Below are 17,903 nucleotides of genomic sequence, written 5' to 3' on the forward strand. Positions count from 1 at the left end.
GACCTGAGATTGTGCCACTGCACTCCAGCCCGGGTGACAGAGAGAGACTCCGTCTCAAAAAAAAAAAAAAAAAAAAGAAAAGAAAAGAAATCCAGCCTCATCCTGGGTGCCGCCTGATAGAATTTCTGTGATGACGGAAGTGACCTGAGCAGGTGCTGTCCCATCCCGTGGCCACCAGTCCCTATGGCTACTGGGCATTTGAATTGAGCTAGTGCAACTGAGGAAACAAATTTTAAATTTTATTTAATTTGAATTGGTTTTAATAAAGTGACACATGGGGCTCGTGGCTACTGTGCTGGAGAGCACGGCTCTCCTCGTCCCCAGGGCCTCGCTGCCATCTGCCCAGCCAAAGCTGTGAGTAGCCTCACTGTCCAGACTCCGTGGCTGGAAGTGTGGAGAGGTGGCAAGGCTGGCGTCTGGAGGCCAGGCCTGACCTTCCTTGAGAAAATGTCACCACATGGTCACACTCAAGCACGAGGAGGCTGGGAATGTGCTTTGACCAGGCAGCACATGCTGGCTCCACGTGGGGGACTCAGAGAGGAGGGAAGAAATCCTGGCGCTCAGGGATCTGAGCCAGGCCATCTAAACCCAAAGCCTGCTATTTATTCTGGATCGGAAGGACATTCATCAGGACTCTATGCCTCCAGGGGTCTGTGGTGAGAGGGTGGGGAACACTTACTTAGCTCAGCCGCCTACTCAAGTCCTCATTCATTCAACACCACAGGCAAGCGTGAGCTACACTTGGGGTACAGGAAGCCCTGGGGAGCTCCCAGGAGATGGTGCAGACCCCACTGCTGGCCCTTCTCTGACCTCCTTCAGCCTCTGGCATTAAGACATTGTCTGTGGTGTGGCCCTCTTTTTAAAAATCGCGTTTTTGTTATTTGGGGTATATACACCCAGCCGTGGAAATGTGGACCATATGGTAATTCTAGGTTTCGTTTTTTGGGGAGCCATCATCTAGCATTCCACGGTGGCTGAGCCATTTTTCCCTCCCACCACAGGGTACAAGGGCCCCAGTTCCTCCCCATCTTCACCAGTGCTTGTTATTTGCTGGTTTTCATAGTCGTGGTCTGGGCCTCCAGACAGGGCATGGTGTCCTCCCAGCAGCGGGAGACCCCGCGTCATTCCCTCTCTCCCTCAGCACCTGGGCACCCAGTGTGCTGTCTCCACCAGGCACCCATCGGTGCCCAGTGACCATGGACAGCGAGGAGCTGCAAGCGGTCCTGCCCCTCCCTCCTATCATGCTGGAACAGTGGCTTCTCTGAGGAGGAGGCGGGTGTGCGGCCCTCTGCCCAGGACAGGCCGTGAAGGGACACAGGCTTACAGCCAGCCCCGGCTGAGTCCAGCCATCAGCCCCTGGGCCTCAGTTTCCTCCTCTGTAAAGGAGAGGTGATGGTGCCTACTTTGGCTATTGTGAAGATTAAAAGAAATCATGTTCACGAAAAGCTTAGGGCAGCCCTGCGTGTGAAGGGCTGGGGAAACATGAGCCGTCGTTATTACCATTGCACAAGTCTGCATCTCTGCTTACAAAGCCATTGTCTGCTATTGCCCCCACACCTCTCCAAGTGCTCCAGCCAGCGTGGGAAACCCAAGGGCATCCTGGGGGCTGCTCATCAGCAGCTTCTCCTCCTTCTGCTCCCTGATCTGGCCCGGGGGCTGCAGGAGGACCCTCACCCCTTCTTCAGCCCTGCCGTCTCTCCAGCCCACCGCGTTGCCGTCTAGACTCACACTGGGCTTTTCTTCTATCACCTGGGTGGGGTGACCTTGGCCCGAGCCTCTGTACTCACAAGGGGGCTGACAGTCCAATCGTGCTCAGTGCCTGGTGGAAGGAAAAACTCAGGCAGCAGCTGGCTGTGGTCACTCGCACGTTAATGGGGCACCGAGCCATTAGACTGCACTCTGCTTAAAGGTCTGTGCCCCTGAAGGCCTCTAGCTGAGGGTGAGGGTGGGTGTGCATTTAGGTGGTGGTTGGTCTTGGGCAGGGCAAACTGGTCACCAAGCTAATAATGGTCTCATTTTCCCTGAAAATTAACTTTTTGCCCAAGACAGACATCCTGGTGGTCCTTACCCAGGAGTCATCCTTCCAGGTGTGCAGGAAGGCGGCAGAGATCCTCTGGCCCACCCTCGACCATCACCCTTCTGTCCAGCACCCCGGCTGCATCCTTCAGCCCAGTGTGGGCCAGCTCCTCACCCCCTTAGTCCAGGCCCTCCCACCCTTGGTGCTCAGCTGCTGTTGACACCCATCCCTGCAGCCGGAGGGACACCCCACCCCAGGCCTGGACTCAGCTGAGCAATGCCGCATCCTCCCATTTTATTCTCTAAGCACTCTGAGGGTAAGCCCTTCATCTCATTCCTCCTGCAACCCTGAGAGGGACAAAAGGGCTGTCACCACCTCCCTGTGGGGGACACTGGCAGGGTGAGGGGACTGCCCAAGCCACGCCCTTTGGAAACGTCCTGCACAGCGAGCTCTTCTCTCTGCAGGGGTTCTGCCTTTGCTGCCTCCACAGCCATCTTCCAGCCCCAGTGCCGTCTGGGACCCTCTCACCACCCACAGATCCTTGCGTGTCACATTTGTTACTCGGCCCCTCCCTGCCACTTCCCATTTAGTCTCGTAAGAAACCTGGCTGCTTAAAATTTTACTCAGTCTATAAATACTCTTTGCTGAGCATTTTCTGTAACAATAGGAGCTGGAAACCCCCAAATCCGGCTGGCTCGTCTCATGTCTATTGCCTTGTCCACCCCTCTGCAACTTCTCAAGCAGCTCGCTTTGGGTGATAAGCTCCATGTGTGTCTTAGAACTGACACGGCTGCGTCCCATGTACCAGGTGTTGTGCTGTGTGCTTGAAGTTACAGCAACCCCTCACCACAGCTCTGCGAGACAGCTGTGACTTCCATCCTTCTTACGAGTGGAGACACTGAGGCTCCAGTCTCCATGGGGACATCAGCGCTGAGTTTCCCTCGTGATAGGCAAGGCACTGCGCTGGGTGGGGCAGGTACAACTGACCTCCCAGAGTCAGGAGCACAGGGGTCTGGGAGCGAGACCCACCGCGCACACACTCGCCTGCTAGGAAGCTTTCAGGGAAACTGGGTGCCCGCCTCCCCGCTTCAGCCAGGTCTCCTCCCGGGGATGCTGTCAAGGCCGACCCTCGGGATGCCGCCCCGTCCTGCCCCTCCAGGGCAGGCCCCCATGAGCAGGGTCCTGGACTCCGTGGGTAGACAAGGCTTGTGTGGATTCGGACTGGGGCTGGTAAGGCCAGGAAGGGGCAACTGTAGGCACTGCCTGGGGAGGGGCAGAATCATGCTGTTGCCCAGTGATGCCAGGTACACAAAGGCAAAGCTGGAGGGACAGCGTGGAGGCCCAGACTCATTCTTGTGCATCGAGAGCCAGTGGAGGCGTGCAGGGCAATGTGATCGCAGGCCTGCTTCTAGAGACTTCTCTGGCAGCAGGTGGAAGGGCAGGTGGGAGGGAGGCCACCACTTTGAGGCTGGGACAGAAGGGTGAGGACCTGCACTGGGCATGAAGGAGACACAGGCAGAGCCATGGAAGCCAGAGCTGTGGAACAGATCTGTGCCCAGAGCCAGTGGGGCAGGCTGGCTCCTCCCGGGGTTCTGTGTCTGTTCTCTTTGGGCCCAGGCTGTGTGCAGCTTGCCAGGCAGTGGGAGAGAGGCAGCATCCAGGCACCCCATCCCATACCCCAGGGAGTGGCACCAGCTGGGACCACCAAGCTTCCCTGGCAGGACAGCAGAGCGTGGTCACTTTAACACCGCCGAGGGGAGGCTCCCTCAATCACAGCCTCCCATCACAGCAGGGAACCCGGGACGCAGAACTCGGGGGACAGGGGCCCAGCTCCCGGCCTCGCCCCGCCCAGGGAGGATTGTCCTGAGCACCGCTGCCCAGGCCTTCATGCTTCAGAAGCCACCAGAAGCAGAGGCTGAACGCGGCCGCCCCGGCCACTGCAGAGTCCGGGAAGGGCAGGGCGCTGAATGGCCCGCCCAGCTGCACGCATGGCTGCGTCTTCTGTGTGCCCTGCGTCTTTAAGAGTGGGAAGAGAAAAGGAGGGACCTCTCAGGAAGTGGCGGGGCATCTGCTCCCGCAGGAGAAACTCTTTTACATTTCTAATCAGGAGCCTGGGCTAGGGAGTGTCCTGCCCCCGTGCCTGCAGGGATGGGGGACAATGAGGCTCCTCAACTGTAGCCCTCTCAGGCAAATCCGAGAAGGCTACGGCTTCAGAAGGAAAAGGACCAGGGAAGAAGTCCTCACAGGAATAGACCGGGCCTCGGGCGAGGCTGAAATTCTTCCTCTACATCAGGACTGCTACAGGAGGTTGTTTGGTTTCTCTGCTGGTGCTGTCTTCACACACTTACAATTAATATTAGCAGCAAGTGTCACTAAGGAGCAAGGAGCGATTTCTCCAGGAACCGGAAACTCCCCTCTGCCCCCCTGCAGCACCCAGCAAGCTGGAGCTGCCTAAAGGCCTGCCACAGGGGCTGGGTTTCTGGAATGTTCTTTCATCCCCTGGGAGTCCTGGGCTGCTCCGTCCGGCCCTCCCTCCGTGAGAAGGGGAAGCCGAGGCTTGGATGAGCTGCCTTGGCCAGCTCCGGGCTCCACCCCCGCGCCCTTGCTGTTGCCATGGTTGGCCTCAGGCATCTGGCTCGGCCTACAGGAAACACGCTTGTAGGACTTGCTAGGGCAGGAGAGAACGGGGTAACGCGGAAGATGGATTTCTTTTTTTTGAAATGAGCAAACAGTTTAGAGAACCCCACAGAAACAAAAGTGAAAAAGGAGACGATCCAACAAAGGCCATTAGAGCGAAGAGCATCAGCGACAAGACGCAGCTACCAGGCGACCAGGCGGAGGAAGGGTGCGGCCGCAGCAGCGGGTGTGGAGACTGCAGGAGGGCCAGGGCGGTGCGGCAGAGGGGCTCCTGGGACCAGGGTGCAGGAACCCGACAGGGAGGGAGACACGGGGTGGGAAACAGGTGGACAGACAGACCTCCAGGGCTGAGGCGGAGAAACAAGACCCAGGCTGGAGAGGGGAGGGGGAGACATGGCCACCGCCCCCGCACGTGGGAGTGGGTGCTGGGAGTTCATGGAATCGTGGAGTAATCAAAGGAACTCAGAAACCGCCCCATCAACCCTAGATTTTACCGGGTTTTTACAGAAACTGAAGCCAAGGGGTCCAGCACAAAGCCCAGGGCCATCCCTTCGGCCCGAAGCAGTGTCCTCACCACACCAGGTCTCCGTGGGCAGCTCCTTCCCTGGCCCCACCCGGCTTGCTTTGGGAGTACCCAGATGTACTTGAATACTGGGATAAAAAAACCTGGAAGGAGAAAGGAAAATGCTGAGAGAGGGGGAAGAGTTAATCCAAGAGGGAAGAAACAAGCAGGGCAGGAAGCAGGAAGGAGGAGGAGGCTGGGGGCAGAGAGGAGAGGGACCTGGTGAAGTGGGGGGCTGAAGGCGCGGGGACCACCCTAGGCATTCTGGGTGCCATCTCTGTACGTGACAAATTTCCACACTCAAGCTCACACTGGCCTCTCTCAACCATCTCTGCGCAGCAGGGTTATCCATGGCTGAGACTCAGGGGGACAAGGGGGAGACAAAAAGAAACTCAGCCGAGATGAAAGTCAGGGGACGGAGAGAGGAAACCAGTCCGGAAATGGCAGAGAGGAAGAGTTTGCTTCCTCCTGGGAAGGTTCCCTGTGAATGGGTTAGGACGTCTTTATTATGGAAAGATGACTCCGTGGTATCATGCAATAAGCTTGGCAGTCATGGAAAAGAAATCTGTATGGGAAATTATACTTTTGATTTATGACAGAGTGAAGAGTCACATTGCCCATCCTTTCATTTAGATTATTAGTTAAATGAGGAAATAACCACAGACTGTTCCATTCTATTTGGTATACATTTCTAGAAGTCTATGAAATCAATCTGTATTTGGGAAGACCACTTCCTCCAGAGCACTTTATTTTGTGAACTATTTCAGCACCCGAGGATCCAACGGTCATGGTCTCCTTTGCCATCAAAATACAATAAGTGGAGCTTACAGCTAACTTATGTATAAATGTCCGTTTCTTTTAAGTGTGGATGTTGGTCTGAAGGATTTCTTCAAACAGTCTTGTCACTAATTTATCATGCGACCAAAAATGAGCACTGGACATTGGATTTTCAAGATTTTCCCTGATAAAAATGAATCTTCTAATCCTCCCCTAATTGAACAATTCTGCCTGTGATTTGGGTTTGAATTGTAAATTATAACCCTTTTCCTATTTTCTAAAATGCTCTTTTAAAAGTCTTGTAAATTCACCAGTAGTCTTCATCATTTGAGTAGTAAATGTAGTCAATTAATCTTTTTGGAAGCATTTCAGGATGAAACTTACAGATTAGTGTTCATTTTAAGACCAAGAGTTAATGAGGAAAAAAAGCCTTCCACCTCTGCAATTTTAGCTGATGGAAATGTTCTTGAATTTGCTAAATATTCACTTACAAAAAAGTTAATGAGGAAAAATGAGGACGGCACCGGCCAGGCAATGTATTCAACAGAAGCTCTAATTTGCTGTGTTGTCTTGGGCCAAACACTCAGCCTCTCTGTGCTTCGGGCTCCTCTAAACAGGATTACTTATTTCTGTTTACTTTAAAGCGGAGTTTTAAATCTGGATCCTGTGAACTTAGATGGGAAAAGTTCATCCTTGTTTTTGCTAGTCCATCTCTAACTGGAATTCACTTTTTCTTTTCATTATGAAGTAGACATCAAACCCTTGCACGGTTTAGCAGCGCCTGTGACATTGCAGCTGATTTAAACCACGGATATTTTCATGTCATGTTATACCTACAGATATCTCAGAATATCATTTCTGCTCGTCACTACTTTAAAATTTGCCAGTAGACCTGCTGCTAGATCTTGTTATTAAAGATATTTGTAAAGAAAGATGCATCACAATGAAAATACTTTTTGTAACTATTGAAATCTGACTGGTTCCCTTGAAATCCTGTGTATCTTATTGTATGCATTTAAATATATTCATCTCAGAAGGGTATGTCAATAGGCATCCCACGGCTGCCAAAAAGATCCGTGGCATTAAGAAAGGTGAAGAAGCTCTGGTTTACAGGAATATGGAAAGGCAAAATGAATATTTGCTAAAAGGATTGACATCCTCTAGATGTCAATCTAGAGAAAAAAAAAAAAAACAGAGGAAAGGTAAGGTCAACAAATCACTGCTACCATACTGAGGAATCCATACAATCAATAGCTGTGCCAGGTCAAGGGCTTGACCCTGTGGCCACACCCCAAAATTATTTGTATTCAAAGGAGTCAGTCCCCACAAGAAGGATTTCTGACGCACTTGGCCCTACGTTCCTCTCTGGGTCAGTGGTAACATGTGGGCGCCGTTTCTGTTCCCCACCACCAGGCCATGTGGGGCCTCGGGGACCCCAAATGCCTTGTGCTGCCGCGGAGGCCTTGGAGTGAGTGCTGGTTCCATGGTCTGCTCTGCCGCAGCCACGACGCTGGGCCCCCAGCACACCCGTGCGGTATGTGTTCCTCAGGGTGCTCTCCTGCCTCTTGTTGACATACATGTTCACACCATGATATTTAAGAGAGTTGTCACCATGGACAAGCCCATGTCCAGCCTGTCCTAATAAGCAGCCGCCGGGCTGCCCAGAAAGTCATGGTCTTCTCAAAGGAAATGCTTCAGTGCTGATGTGTGACCCCACCACATCCGAGTGCAGAGCCCTGCAACCTGGATCTCCTGACACCCTGCTCCTGCGTCAGAGCCCAAGGCCGCAGGCACTGTGTGGTCCAACCACTGCATTTACAGGGTCTGGCCCATGAGAGCAGGGAGGGCAGGAAGTCCAGGTCTGGGGTCTTTCTCCGCCTGAGCAGTCCCTCAAGGGAGGCACGCGCGTGCTGCAGAGCTGGGAATCTGGCCTTTGACCTGCGCCACTTGTAAGTCTCCAGACCCTAGTCTGTTCTTCCCAAGGTGGAGATGAACATGGCATTTCTCCACAAAATTGTTGCAAGGATGAAATAAAATAGTGCCCTCGGGAGAGACATATAAACTGTAAAGGGCAGTGCTGAGCTCACCACCGTCGCCATGCTAGCAGGAGCCGTGGCGTCCTGGGCTCACCCGGCCGAGGCTCAGCAAACAGCCCTGCTGCGGAGTCTGGACGGGTGGGTTCGGGGCAGGGTTCGGGTCCGTCCAGGTTCCCTGTCCTGGAACTGAAGATGGGAATCCTGCTGCGGAGCCTGGGCGGGCTGGGTTTGGGTCTGGGCTCACCCGGCCGGCCGAGGCTCAGCAAACAGCCCTGCTGCCGAGCCTGGGCAGCGGGTTCGGGGCGGGTTTTGGGTCAGTGCCGGTTCCCTGTCCTGGAACTGAAGATGGGACTTTCCCGTGGGCAGGACTCTTCTCCTTCCTCACCTGCCCGGTGCCAGGTCTCCCTGGAGGACTCAGCGTCACTGGAAATGTGGCTCCAAGTCTCCCTAGACCTTCCTAGAGCAGCAAGAAACCTGGCACCACGGGTGGAAGCCTGGCCTGCCCTGAGCCAGCCTCTCCCACCGTCACCAGCTTCTCCCACCGTCACCAGCTTCCCAGCACTGACTTCCCCTGAGAGCCTTCCACCTCTGCAATTTTAGCTGACGGAAATGTTCTTGAATTTGCTAAATATTCACTTACAAAAATTAATCTCTGCATTGTTCTCAATAATAAACATGTGAAAATAATCGAAACGACCTAATACAGGAGATTTGTTAAATAAATGTGGCTTGCACGTGAAATAAACACTTTGCAGCCATTAAATGTTATGCTGTAGAAGAATCTGAGTGACATGAAGATTCACAATACATCAAGTGAAAAGGCCAGGTCATAATATGGTAGATAAGATATAATCTAATTTATAGATGTATGTATATACACACGTGTATTAACAGATATGCATGTGTATATATATGATGTAAACAATTCTCTGGGTGATGAAATTTGGAGACTTTTTATTTTCATATTTTTAAAATCTGTGTTTTCTAAATATTTGTATTTCTCTTATAAGAAAAAATATATTTTTTTTCCAATTTTCATTTTGTTTTATCTGGTTTTAATTAAGAAACCCAAGCTAAAGAGGTTGGCAGCCCTTTTCTTCTGTAGTTTTCCTGCCTGAGCAGCCTGAATTGGTAGAGGCCGCCTGCCCCGTCCAGGCTGGGCCTGCTCTGGTCTCAATATCCCTCCAGAGGAGCAGAGTCCCAAGGCTCCCCAGAGCAAGGCCCGCACAGGCCCACCCTGCTCCTCTGAAGGGTTGGGGAGGGCAACTGGGACAGTCCAGGTGCCTCTGCAGCAGGGGAGGAGGCTCAGATGACCAAGAGTTGGTCTCTGAAATGGATGCAGTAGAAAGAATCAGAAACGTCCCCTCGGTGGGCACAAGGCAGGAGACTGAGCCCGCTGATGAAGCAGGCCTCAGTGAGGAGCTCTACGCAGTGGCAGTGACATCTTGAAAGGAGAGAATCCCCTGATCCAGGACCCTCAGGTACCAGCCTGTGTTGGAGACACACTCCCTAGGCCTGGCTTTCAAAAGGAAGCTATCAGGATGCAAATTGGCTTCAGGCCCACCACCAAGTCCATGCGCACCGAGACAGGTGCAGGGACCTTACAGTCAGAGTCTGTGTTTAGCTTGAAATTTCGCAGGACCTGTCCTCCAAGGCCTTCGGGTTATCCGACGGCACTTCCTGTGGACATCCTGTTCCAGGCACGGCCCCTGGGGTCTATGCAGTGGCCTGGGCAGGGGGCGGTGCCTGGAGATTCCCAACACTCTTAGTCCTCCTGCAAAACCAAGACCCCACCTGAGATCAGGAAAAGTTCTCTATCACACAGCCTGGGAACACTTGCCTTGGGTTTTGGCCTAGGACAAAGCCTGGCTGGGTGAGGCACTCTGGGCCGCATGGGGTGGGGGGAGGAGAGGAAGTCCCCTTCTGGATCTTCCCAGCTGGGTGAGGCATTCCAGGCCACCATCGGGGGTGGGGTGGGGGGAAGTCCCCTCCTGGGTCCTGCCAGCTGGATGAGGCGTTCAGGGCCGCCATCGAGGGTGTGGGGGAAGTCCCCTCCTGGGTCCTCCCAGCAGGTACTGAGTCATCCTGATCTTACTCCTTGGTTCTCAGGCGGGACACTCCAAGGGGCTCCCTTATCCCCGACATCACTGGAGCTCTTGGCCTGGCCTCCTTCCCTCATCGCTACCACAGGCCACCCAACCAAAGAACACATTTTTTGCCTTAAAGTTCTCCCATTTTGGTGTTTTGTGTCAGCGCTTCCAGACAGCCAGTGGCCTGGTCTTTCGTGGTCCCTGCTCTCCTCGCAGCTCAGGGTGGAGGCCCTGTCCAACTAAGCACAGCACCACCCTCCACACTAAATGTCCTCACCAGGCCGCACCACAGGCCGCCCTCCCGCCATGCTGGTCTGACCTCGGGGGCTCCTCTCCCCACGAGGACCTCTGTGCCCCGCCTGCACCACTCCTGTATCCTTCTCGGCGCCCAGCACAGGGCCTGAGGCGCACTAGCGCTTCCTATTTGCTTATTTGAGCACAAACCCAAAAAGGCCAAGGGCAAGGGTGCGTGTGTTCAGAACACTGAGCACGGCAGGTCTTAGGGGGCCGGGCGCTCACAAGGGCTCGCCGGGCATCTGAGTTCTGCGCGGAAGATTAAACCAAGAGGAATCTCAAAGAGCAGCGGTGGTTACTTGGAAACCATCATCGGCTACCAAGCTCAGCTGCAAGACCCCACCCAACTGTTCCACAGTCCTGGAGGGGCTGAGGTGCACTGCCCCCAAGCCAGGGGTGCGGGATTGGATCACCGGGAGGCTCCCCCAGCCCTTTCTCAGGATTCTGCACCACAGGTTCCATTCCATTGCCCAGGGGGAAGCGCTTCTCCAGTGCGGACAGTGGTAACTCATAACTAACAGGAAGCGCGGACTCATTCTGCCAGCCGCAAGAAGGGACCTGAGCTGTGCTGGGGCCTTTCCCAGGTACAAATCAATGTGGGAATGAATGGGAAGGAAGCAGTGGGCTCACCCTCCTCCCTGATATAAAGCTTTGTTTGAGCCTGTGCTGTGGCGTCTGTTCCTTTGGGATCCACCTTGGCGGGGTGAGGATAGCCTACGCTCAAGGGCATGGGCTGCCCGGAGCAGGGATGCAGGACTGCCAGGGGCCCCGAGGCACAGATGCCGCAGCCGCCAGCCTGGGGTTTCTGCCCTCACTGCCTGTGCCCAGGGGCTCCGCCTGGGCCAGCCAGCCCTGGGCTAGGTCACCCGGTCGGCCTATGCAGGGCCCAGGCTGGGGCCTCTGCGCCTGCTGCCGCCTGGGCTGAGGTATGAGGCTAAAGGTACCTTGCTTAACACTGTCAGTGCACAGGAGAAAACGCCCCTGGTCTGTTAATAAATCACTAGTTACTAGAAGGGAAGCACAAGAACTAGAGATGCTATCGTTTTCCTGGACTTGAGACTCAGTTATCAGACACAAAGGAAAGCATTTCTTAACAACAACAAAAAACTCAAACGTGTTTCTTTCTGAAGCCCCCGTGCGTCCACCCATTAGTGAGGGGAACAGCATCTTTTTACTGGGCTTTGTTTCAGAAGGGGATTTGTTGCAATCAGCCCTCTCTTCTAACCTCGACACAGCCATCTTTCTACAGTGGGATCTGGCCATAGGGCCAGTGCATGCTCACAAAAACGGTTGGGATTTTTGCGGTTTGGAAAGAGAGAGCCACACCACACCCACGGGCACACACGAGCTCCACCAGGCACAGGTGACCCAGATCCCTGGAACTGAGTGAGGATTTCCAGTGGGGTTTCCACTCTCGAAACTGGTCAAGGTGTCAGCATCCACAGCATATGCAAAAGTGAGCTAACCTGCAACATTTCCTGTTTATCATTTAGGGGCACTGCTTCAAAACACGCATGCACCCAAGACCCTTTAACCTTAGGGCATTAATATTTCATCATGGCTTTGATTGCATATAAAAGCAATTCAAGGGTGTATTTTTACCTAAAGGTCTAATAATTTAATAACACTTGTTGAAGCCACATTTGTATTAGATTTCACTCTGTTTTAATACCACATCGCTTTACATACGGTCCATTTTTAATAGGGACCAAATAGTCTATTTTTTGGTTCTCCGCTTTCTTCTGTAAACCACAGGGCATGCAGGTGCTTCATCAGCGCCCTTTAATGAAGAACAACAGAACCATGAAGATTACTTCTATCAGACAATGAAAATCGCCTGATTGAAATCTTCTCTGTCTCTGTTGACAATGGTGTCACCTCGTGGATTACAGTCACCTTTTACTGGCCAATATCAGAGAATACGCTGTAGAGAAATTCCCACTTGTTTAGAAAGCTGCTATGAGGCAAACCCTTAATATCAAACATCAGGAGTACGGTCTAACTTCTCAGGTGCCAACCTCGCTATTCATAAAGTTTGAGATAGCTATTCATATTTTTACTTACAGTATATCGGATCTTTCTGAGCCCTGGCCATGCTTAATCAGGGGACACTGGGCATCCGATGCTTCAGTACATAACTTGCCTTCCCTAGATGCTGGTGTGTGAACAATCCCGAAAGGAGAAGAAAGTTACTGGAGCCCTTATCAGCTCCACAGGAAGGCCATGCCCGTCTGGGTCACATCTTGGATTCACTAAGCTCGTGATTCGTGAATTTCCCCCTGCCCTGTGGCTTTGAGGGAACAGGATTATCTATCAATCTGCTCATCTTACTGTACTGGGCTTTTACTCTGTGCTATTATGCTTTAGAGGGAAATTACTTAATCCGTGGTTTACTGAAATCCATGTTCCATATAGTGACACATACTATAAGATTCTAAGCTAGTTCCAGTGCAGCCTCATGGCATTTTTGCTTCCCAGCAACTTCATAAGAGATTAAATATGTTTTACGAATTTCTTACCGTGGCCAGGTAGAATCTTTTTTATGTCCACTGTAATTTTTTATCTTTCATAAAAATCTTGAGATAATTCTCCAAGATAAGGAGCATAGGAATGTTTCTTTAATTAAGGAATTAAAAATAAAGACCCTATTTTTTCCCTGAGATCTCCACACTGGAAATTCAAAGCTCTAGCTGATCTCCCTGTGTCCTGTTATGTATGTCCGTGTCTGTGTATTTGTATGCATGTATCTACATTTCCATGTTTCTATCTATCTGTTTATCTATTTATCCATCCATCTATTTTTGGACTTCCCTGAAGAACCCAGAAGGGTAGAGAGCTGTACGTGACATCTAAGACTCCTCTTCCACAAACTGTCCTTCTGAAGCAAAGCCCCATGTTTCTGGTGATGACCCCACAAGTGAATGAGCCAATATTATATTAAATATCATCAGCACCTCCTGCCATTGGGGCAGATCGTGAAAAGTGGACTGCAAAAAGCAGAGCCTCTCTCCTCAGCAAACACACGTTTAGGGGAAGGGGCAAGAAGTTAAACTTCACGTGAGAGCAGTATCATTTACTGTTATCTTTCCCTAGGTCATTTAAGGGCAGTACATTTTTACAACTTCCATAATTCTATTTCATTTATTGTATTTGATCTTTTTATCCACTTGGTTTCTTGCTCTAAAAGCAACTAATCTGAGGAATTTAAGAAACGTATAAAGGGGAATTAAATTATAGCTAGGGAATCACAGTAAAAACATATCTCACAGGTGCATTCACATTGTGATGGTTTAGTATCATTGTTAATTGCATCTTGGTATCAAACTATACAATATCCTATTGTGTGAGCTTCAGCACATTTAACATCACCTCACAAATTTGTACCAAGCTTTAAAACAGACCACAAAATCACATCAAAGAATGACTTTTCTCATATTCCATGACAATCTGAATTTTAAGCTTGATATATAGTTTATCATTTTTTTATTTAGATATAGTGATTACGTATGTGAATAAATATCAACCTAAGCTGAGAAACAGATATAAAAGCACAGCCAACTATTGACTCTATTTTTTTAGGGTTGTCTTAGTAAACAAAGTATTGATCTTTCCCATTTGGGACTTAGCACAATCCCACTCTCCACTCCTCAGTAAAATGGATTCATTGTCCTTGGCTTGTTCTTAGCAAATAGTAATCCACATCACAAAAAATAAACTGGGCATCTCAGCCAATTTGGTCTTTTTTTTTTTTTTAATGAGAACAGGTTCACATGTCTTCATGGAGACCCAAACCAACCATCTCATAAAAGAACAATTTGAAACCATGCAGCCTCAAACGAGTCTTCTCTCCTCATTATTTTAATAAGCATTACACACCCTACCCCGTGTTTTTCCAGGGATGTTTTTTGGACATAGAATTAGGTAGCTTTTCATCAACTCTGAGAAACTTTCCTCACACTATAATGTTGCCTTGTTTCTTTTATTTTGTTTTTGTTTTTGTTTCTGCCCCATGACTTGTTTTATTTTGGTTTTGGTCAACAAATGTGACTTACAAGGCACCAAGGTGGCTAGGAGGATGCTAAAGTGAGTAGCTACTCTATCTCATTGTTCATTAGCAAAAGCAGCGCAACCTAACAGTGACCCATAGGGAAACCTAAGACTTCCTGAAGCCAGAAGAAATCCAGTGGTTTGTGCGTTATCACTCAAATACGGGTTGAATCAGCAACTTCATAAGCTACAAATATTTACATGAGTTTAGCAAGTTTGATCTGGAAAAAATTCTGGAAAGAAAAATATACAAGTCATGAGATATTAAAAATTTGCAAGACACAAGACTATTTTTAATGGGAAATCCAAGAAAAAAACTGAAATGCCATATTTAGCAAAACCCTAGATAGTCACTGTAAGTCAAGGTTCCTCGTCCTCTCCATTCAAAGCAAAGCATCACTGTCAATGAAAGGCACTCCTCAGTGACAGGAGGTGCACCTCGCCACGTCCATTTAGTTACAAACAGGAGCCCACATTTTCTTAATTTCTATAATTAGTGTTAGCATTGCCTACATTTGAGAATTTTTAATGATGATCAATGAGAGTATGAAAACAAATTTGGCAACACTTCTACAATTACAACTGTTAACATTTTTCACTGAAGTTTACTTAGTGTCACAGGTCCCACCATGTTCCTGTGAAGGTCACTAGGTTTTCAGGAATAATTTTCCTGTTTAGTGCATTTCCCAAGAAAATCCAAGTTAGGAGAATGTTCCTGATTTACTACTTTAAATGCCAAATTAACCTTAACTAGATACGTTTAAATAAAGCTATATGGACTATGTTTTAAATAACAATTGTCCTACCCTACCGGAAAATAGTGTTAATTATTATTCAGTTCTATTTCCATCCTGTGTCAGCTCAAATGCGAGTTCGTTGGGTTATGTAGGAGCCATCAGACTTAAGCAGCCACAGACAAGACCAAAAAAAAGCACCCAAGTAATTAAGTGACATTAACTCACTAACTTTTAATCAGAGTTTAGGTGGGGAGGGGGCATGGAAAGCCCTTCCCCTTAGCTTTGGTAAATTTTCCTAAATTTAAGAATTGTTTCCTGCTGAAGAGTCAGGAGAATGATTTAAACACATAATGTGCTTTTTAAGCAACTAAGTAACAATATGGCAAAGAGTTTTGGGTCTTCCAGGGGGAATTGGTAGCATCCTACCCACTTGATTGTCACCAAAGACAATGAGAGTCTCTTTTTAGAAACTGGTGTAGACTATACCCTGACATTTTTAATCATTGAAGTCAGATTCCATTGAATGCAAATGTAACAGAGATAAAGAAATTTCCAGGAGTGATTGTTACTAGACTTTGTATATTAAGTGTGGCCAAAAGATAATTTCCCACCAGGTCCCAACTCTCTTTCCATTCCTGTAGAAGAATGGTAGATTATTTAGTAGTAAACTCAACACACTAAATGTGAGTCAAAAAAACCTTTAGAAGAAAAACAAACAAACCAGAAGAGTTTGGAGCAAAACAAAATGCAATTACTAGTGTCATCTTTTAACACATGATGCAATAATAAATCAACTTTCTAAACCACTTAAACTCAGAATGGTGTTTGAGGGGCCAATATAATTATTGTTTACTATAAATTAAAGCATTCATTAGTTTTTACACATTCCACTAAATTTTAGAGATGGGTTTTTAAACTTGTGGTTTCTAAAAATTTAAATTTCATTTCTGATAAAAAGTGGGTTTGTTTCTTTTACCAATAGCCATATCTCACCCAGAAGACCACATTTTGAATTTGTTGCCATGTATTTCCTTAAATTTATAGGCAATCAAGTATTTGAGAATTCAAATCCAGTTCTTATTAGATAGCTACTGCATTTGTATATGTGCACATACCCTGTTATAAAATAAACAGCATACATTATGAAATCCCTATTTTGTTTATGAAATGTCTTCACTTTTTTCCTCAATACAGAATTAAATCCTTTATTGTCAAGCTTGATTTATCAAAATCTGCAAAGGTTAATTTAAGTTTCATGTACTCCTCAGCTTCACCTATAAAAAAATGCAGGGTTTGTCATGATGTCAAACAACAGATTTTCAAAATAAATCATAAACGGAGACAAACACGGTATAAACAAGAGACAAAATTTTTCTTATCATGAAAGACAACATGCAAACATAAAATGCAGACGTTGACCTTTGGGTGTGACTTTACTCCTCTCTACAACCAGCAGCACGGCACTCCTAGAGCTCAGTATGATTAGCAGAAGTTTCACACAGATCTGGAAAAAAAAATTAGATAGCATCATTATCATTTTAGACACCAGCCCATTAAGTCATTTACATTATGCAAAAACTATGTTCTGGTGGAAGCATATTTTAAAAACTTTTATTATGGAAATTTTCCCAAAATGTTATTATAGAAAATACCCAAAAGCAGAAAGAAGGGTGTAATCTATTCCCCTGCACCCCAAACCCAACTTCAACAAAGATCAACACTGCTGTTCTTGCCTCATATTCCAGTCTTTTTTGGCTTTAAGATTTAAAGTCAGGCCAAGGTATTGTGTCATTTCACCCATGGCTCCACTCAGAGATATTTCACAGCCTGTAATGGGCACAGGACATCTGGCATTTAACCCAAGGACCACAGAAGCAACTAGATACTTTGATAATACTACTTTTCCAGTCGGAAGCAATTAATGAAAACTCTATCGAAAAAGGCTATGGATTACTTTAGCTACATAACTTTTAAAAAATATGCTAGCCTTTGAAAGCAATTATTTTACATTTTAGAATTTAACATTCCCATTAGTGTTGAGAAGTCTACATAAAAAGGGAAAAATCTTTTACTTTAAATGTAGGCTAAACATTTCTAGATACTTGATCTCATCTTCATATGCTGTGTTCAAAATTGTTATGTGGCAAATTCATCAGTGATGATGCTTTTAAATGTTAAGGTTTGATGTGGAAGCAGAAGAGATACATACAGAATATACTTGTATATTTATTTATGCCTTCACATATTCTATTTAACAAATACTTCCATGAGTATTAGAAGATCCATTCATTTCTAAGTTACAGTGCTCTGTTCCATACCTTGAGTGGCACAGAGCTGCACTTTTCATCACGGCCCTATAGCACATTAAGATTTTAATCATTTTGCCTCCAAGACATCAAAATGACATTCTGGAGAAGTCTGGACTATATGCCCCAAGATATTCCACCAGGAACATCTAATGAACTTGCCTTTATTTCTTGCCTAGGAAAAAAAGAGATTATCTGAGGAATAACCCCCTGTTACTCTGTCTCACACTCCAAAAACAGAGTACATTTGATGACTTTTATTCTATCCAGTATATAAACTGCAGCGGCAGCCACAGATTCATTTGTAATCCTATAACCTTTCATGGATTTTTTTTTACTCATCAAAAAAATGACATATAATGTTTATGAAAATCTCAGTGATGTGTTATATTTTCATCCA

The 17,903-nt window shown here is 47.9% G+C and overlaps 1 protein-coding gene across 10 annotated transcripts in view; it reads right to left on the reverse strand.

The window, feature by feature from the left end:
• Nucleotides 1-9,004: 9,004 nt before the first annotated feature.
• The window catches only part of CNPY1 (canopy FGF signaling regulator 1), a 38,411-nt gene continuing 29,512 nt past the window's right edge, over nucleotides 9,005-17,903 (reverse strand). For 6 of the 10 annotated variants that reach the window (XM_009243467.4, XM_054560056.2, XM_054560057.2 and 3 more), the window contains one exon: nucleotides 9,010-16,701. In XM_009243467.4, the coding sequence (XP_009241742.2) occupies nucleotides 16,664-16,701 (38 nt within the window). In that variant the 3' untranslated portion in view covers nucleotides 9,010-16,663. Of the gene's footprint in view, nucleotides 16,702-17,903 lie in introns of all 10 variants that reach the window. The other 4 variants (XM_054560053.2, XM_054560055.2, XM_054560054.2 and 1 more) reach the window with 2 other exon arrangements.

The sequence above is a fragment of the Pongo abelii genome, chromosome 6, assembly GCF_028885655.2.
Source record: "Pongo abelii isolate AG06213 chromosome 6, NHGRI_mPonAbe1-v2.0_pri, whole genome shotgun sequence".
NCBI lineage: Eukaryota > Metazoa > Chordata > Mammalia > Primates > Hominidae > Pongo > Pongo abelii.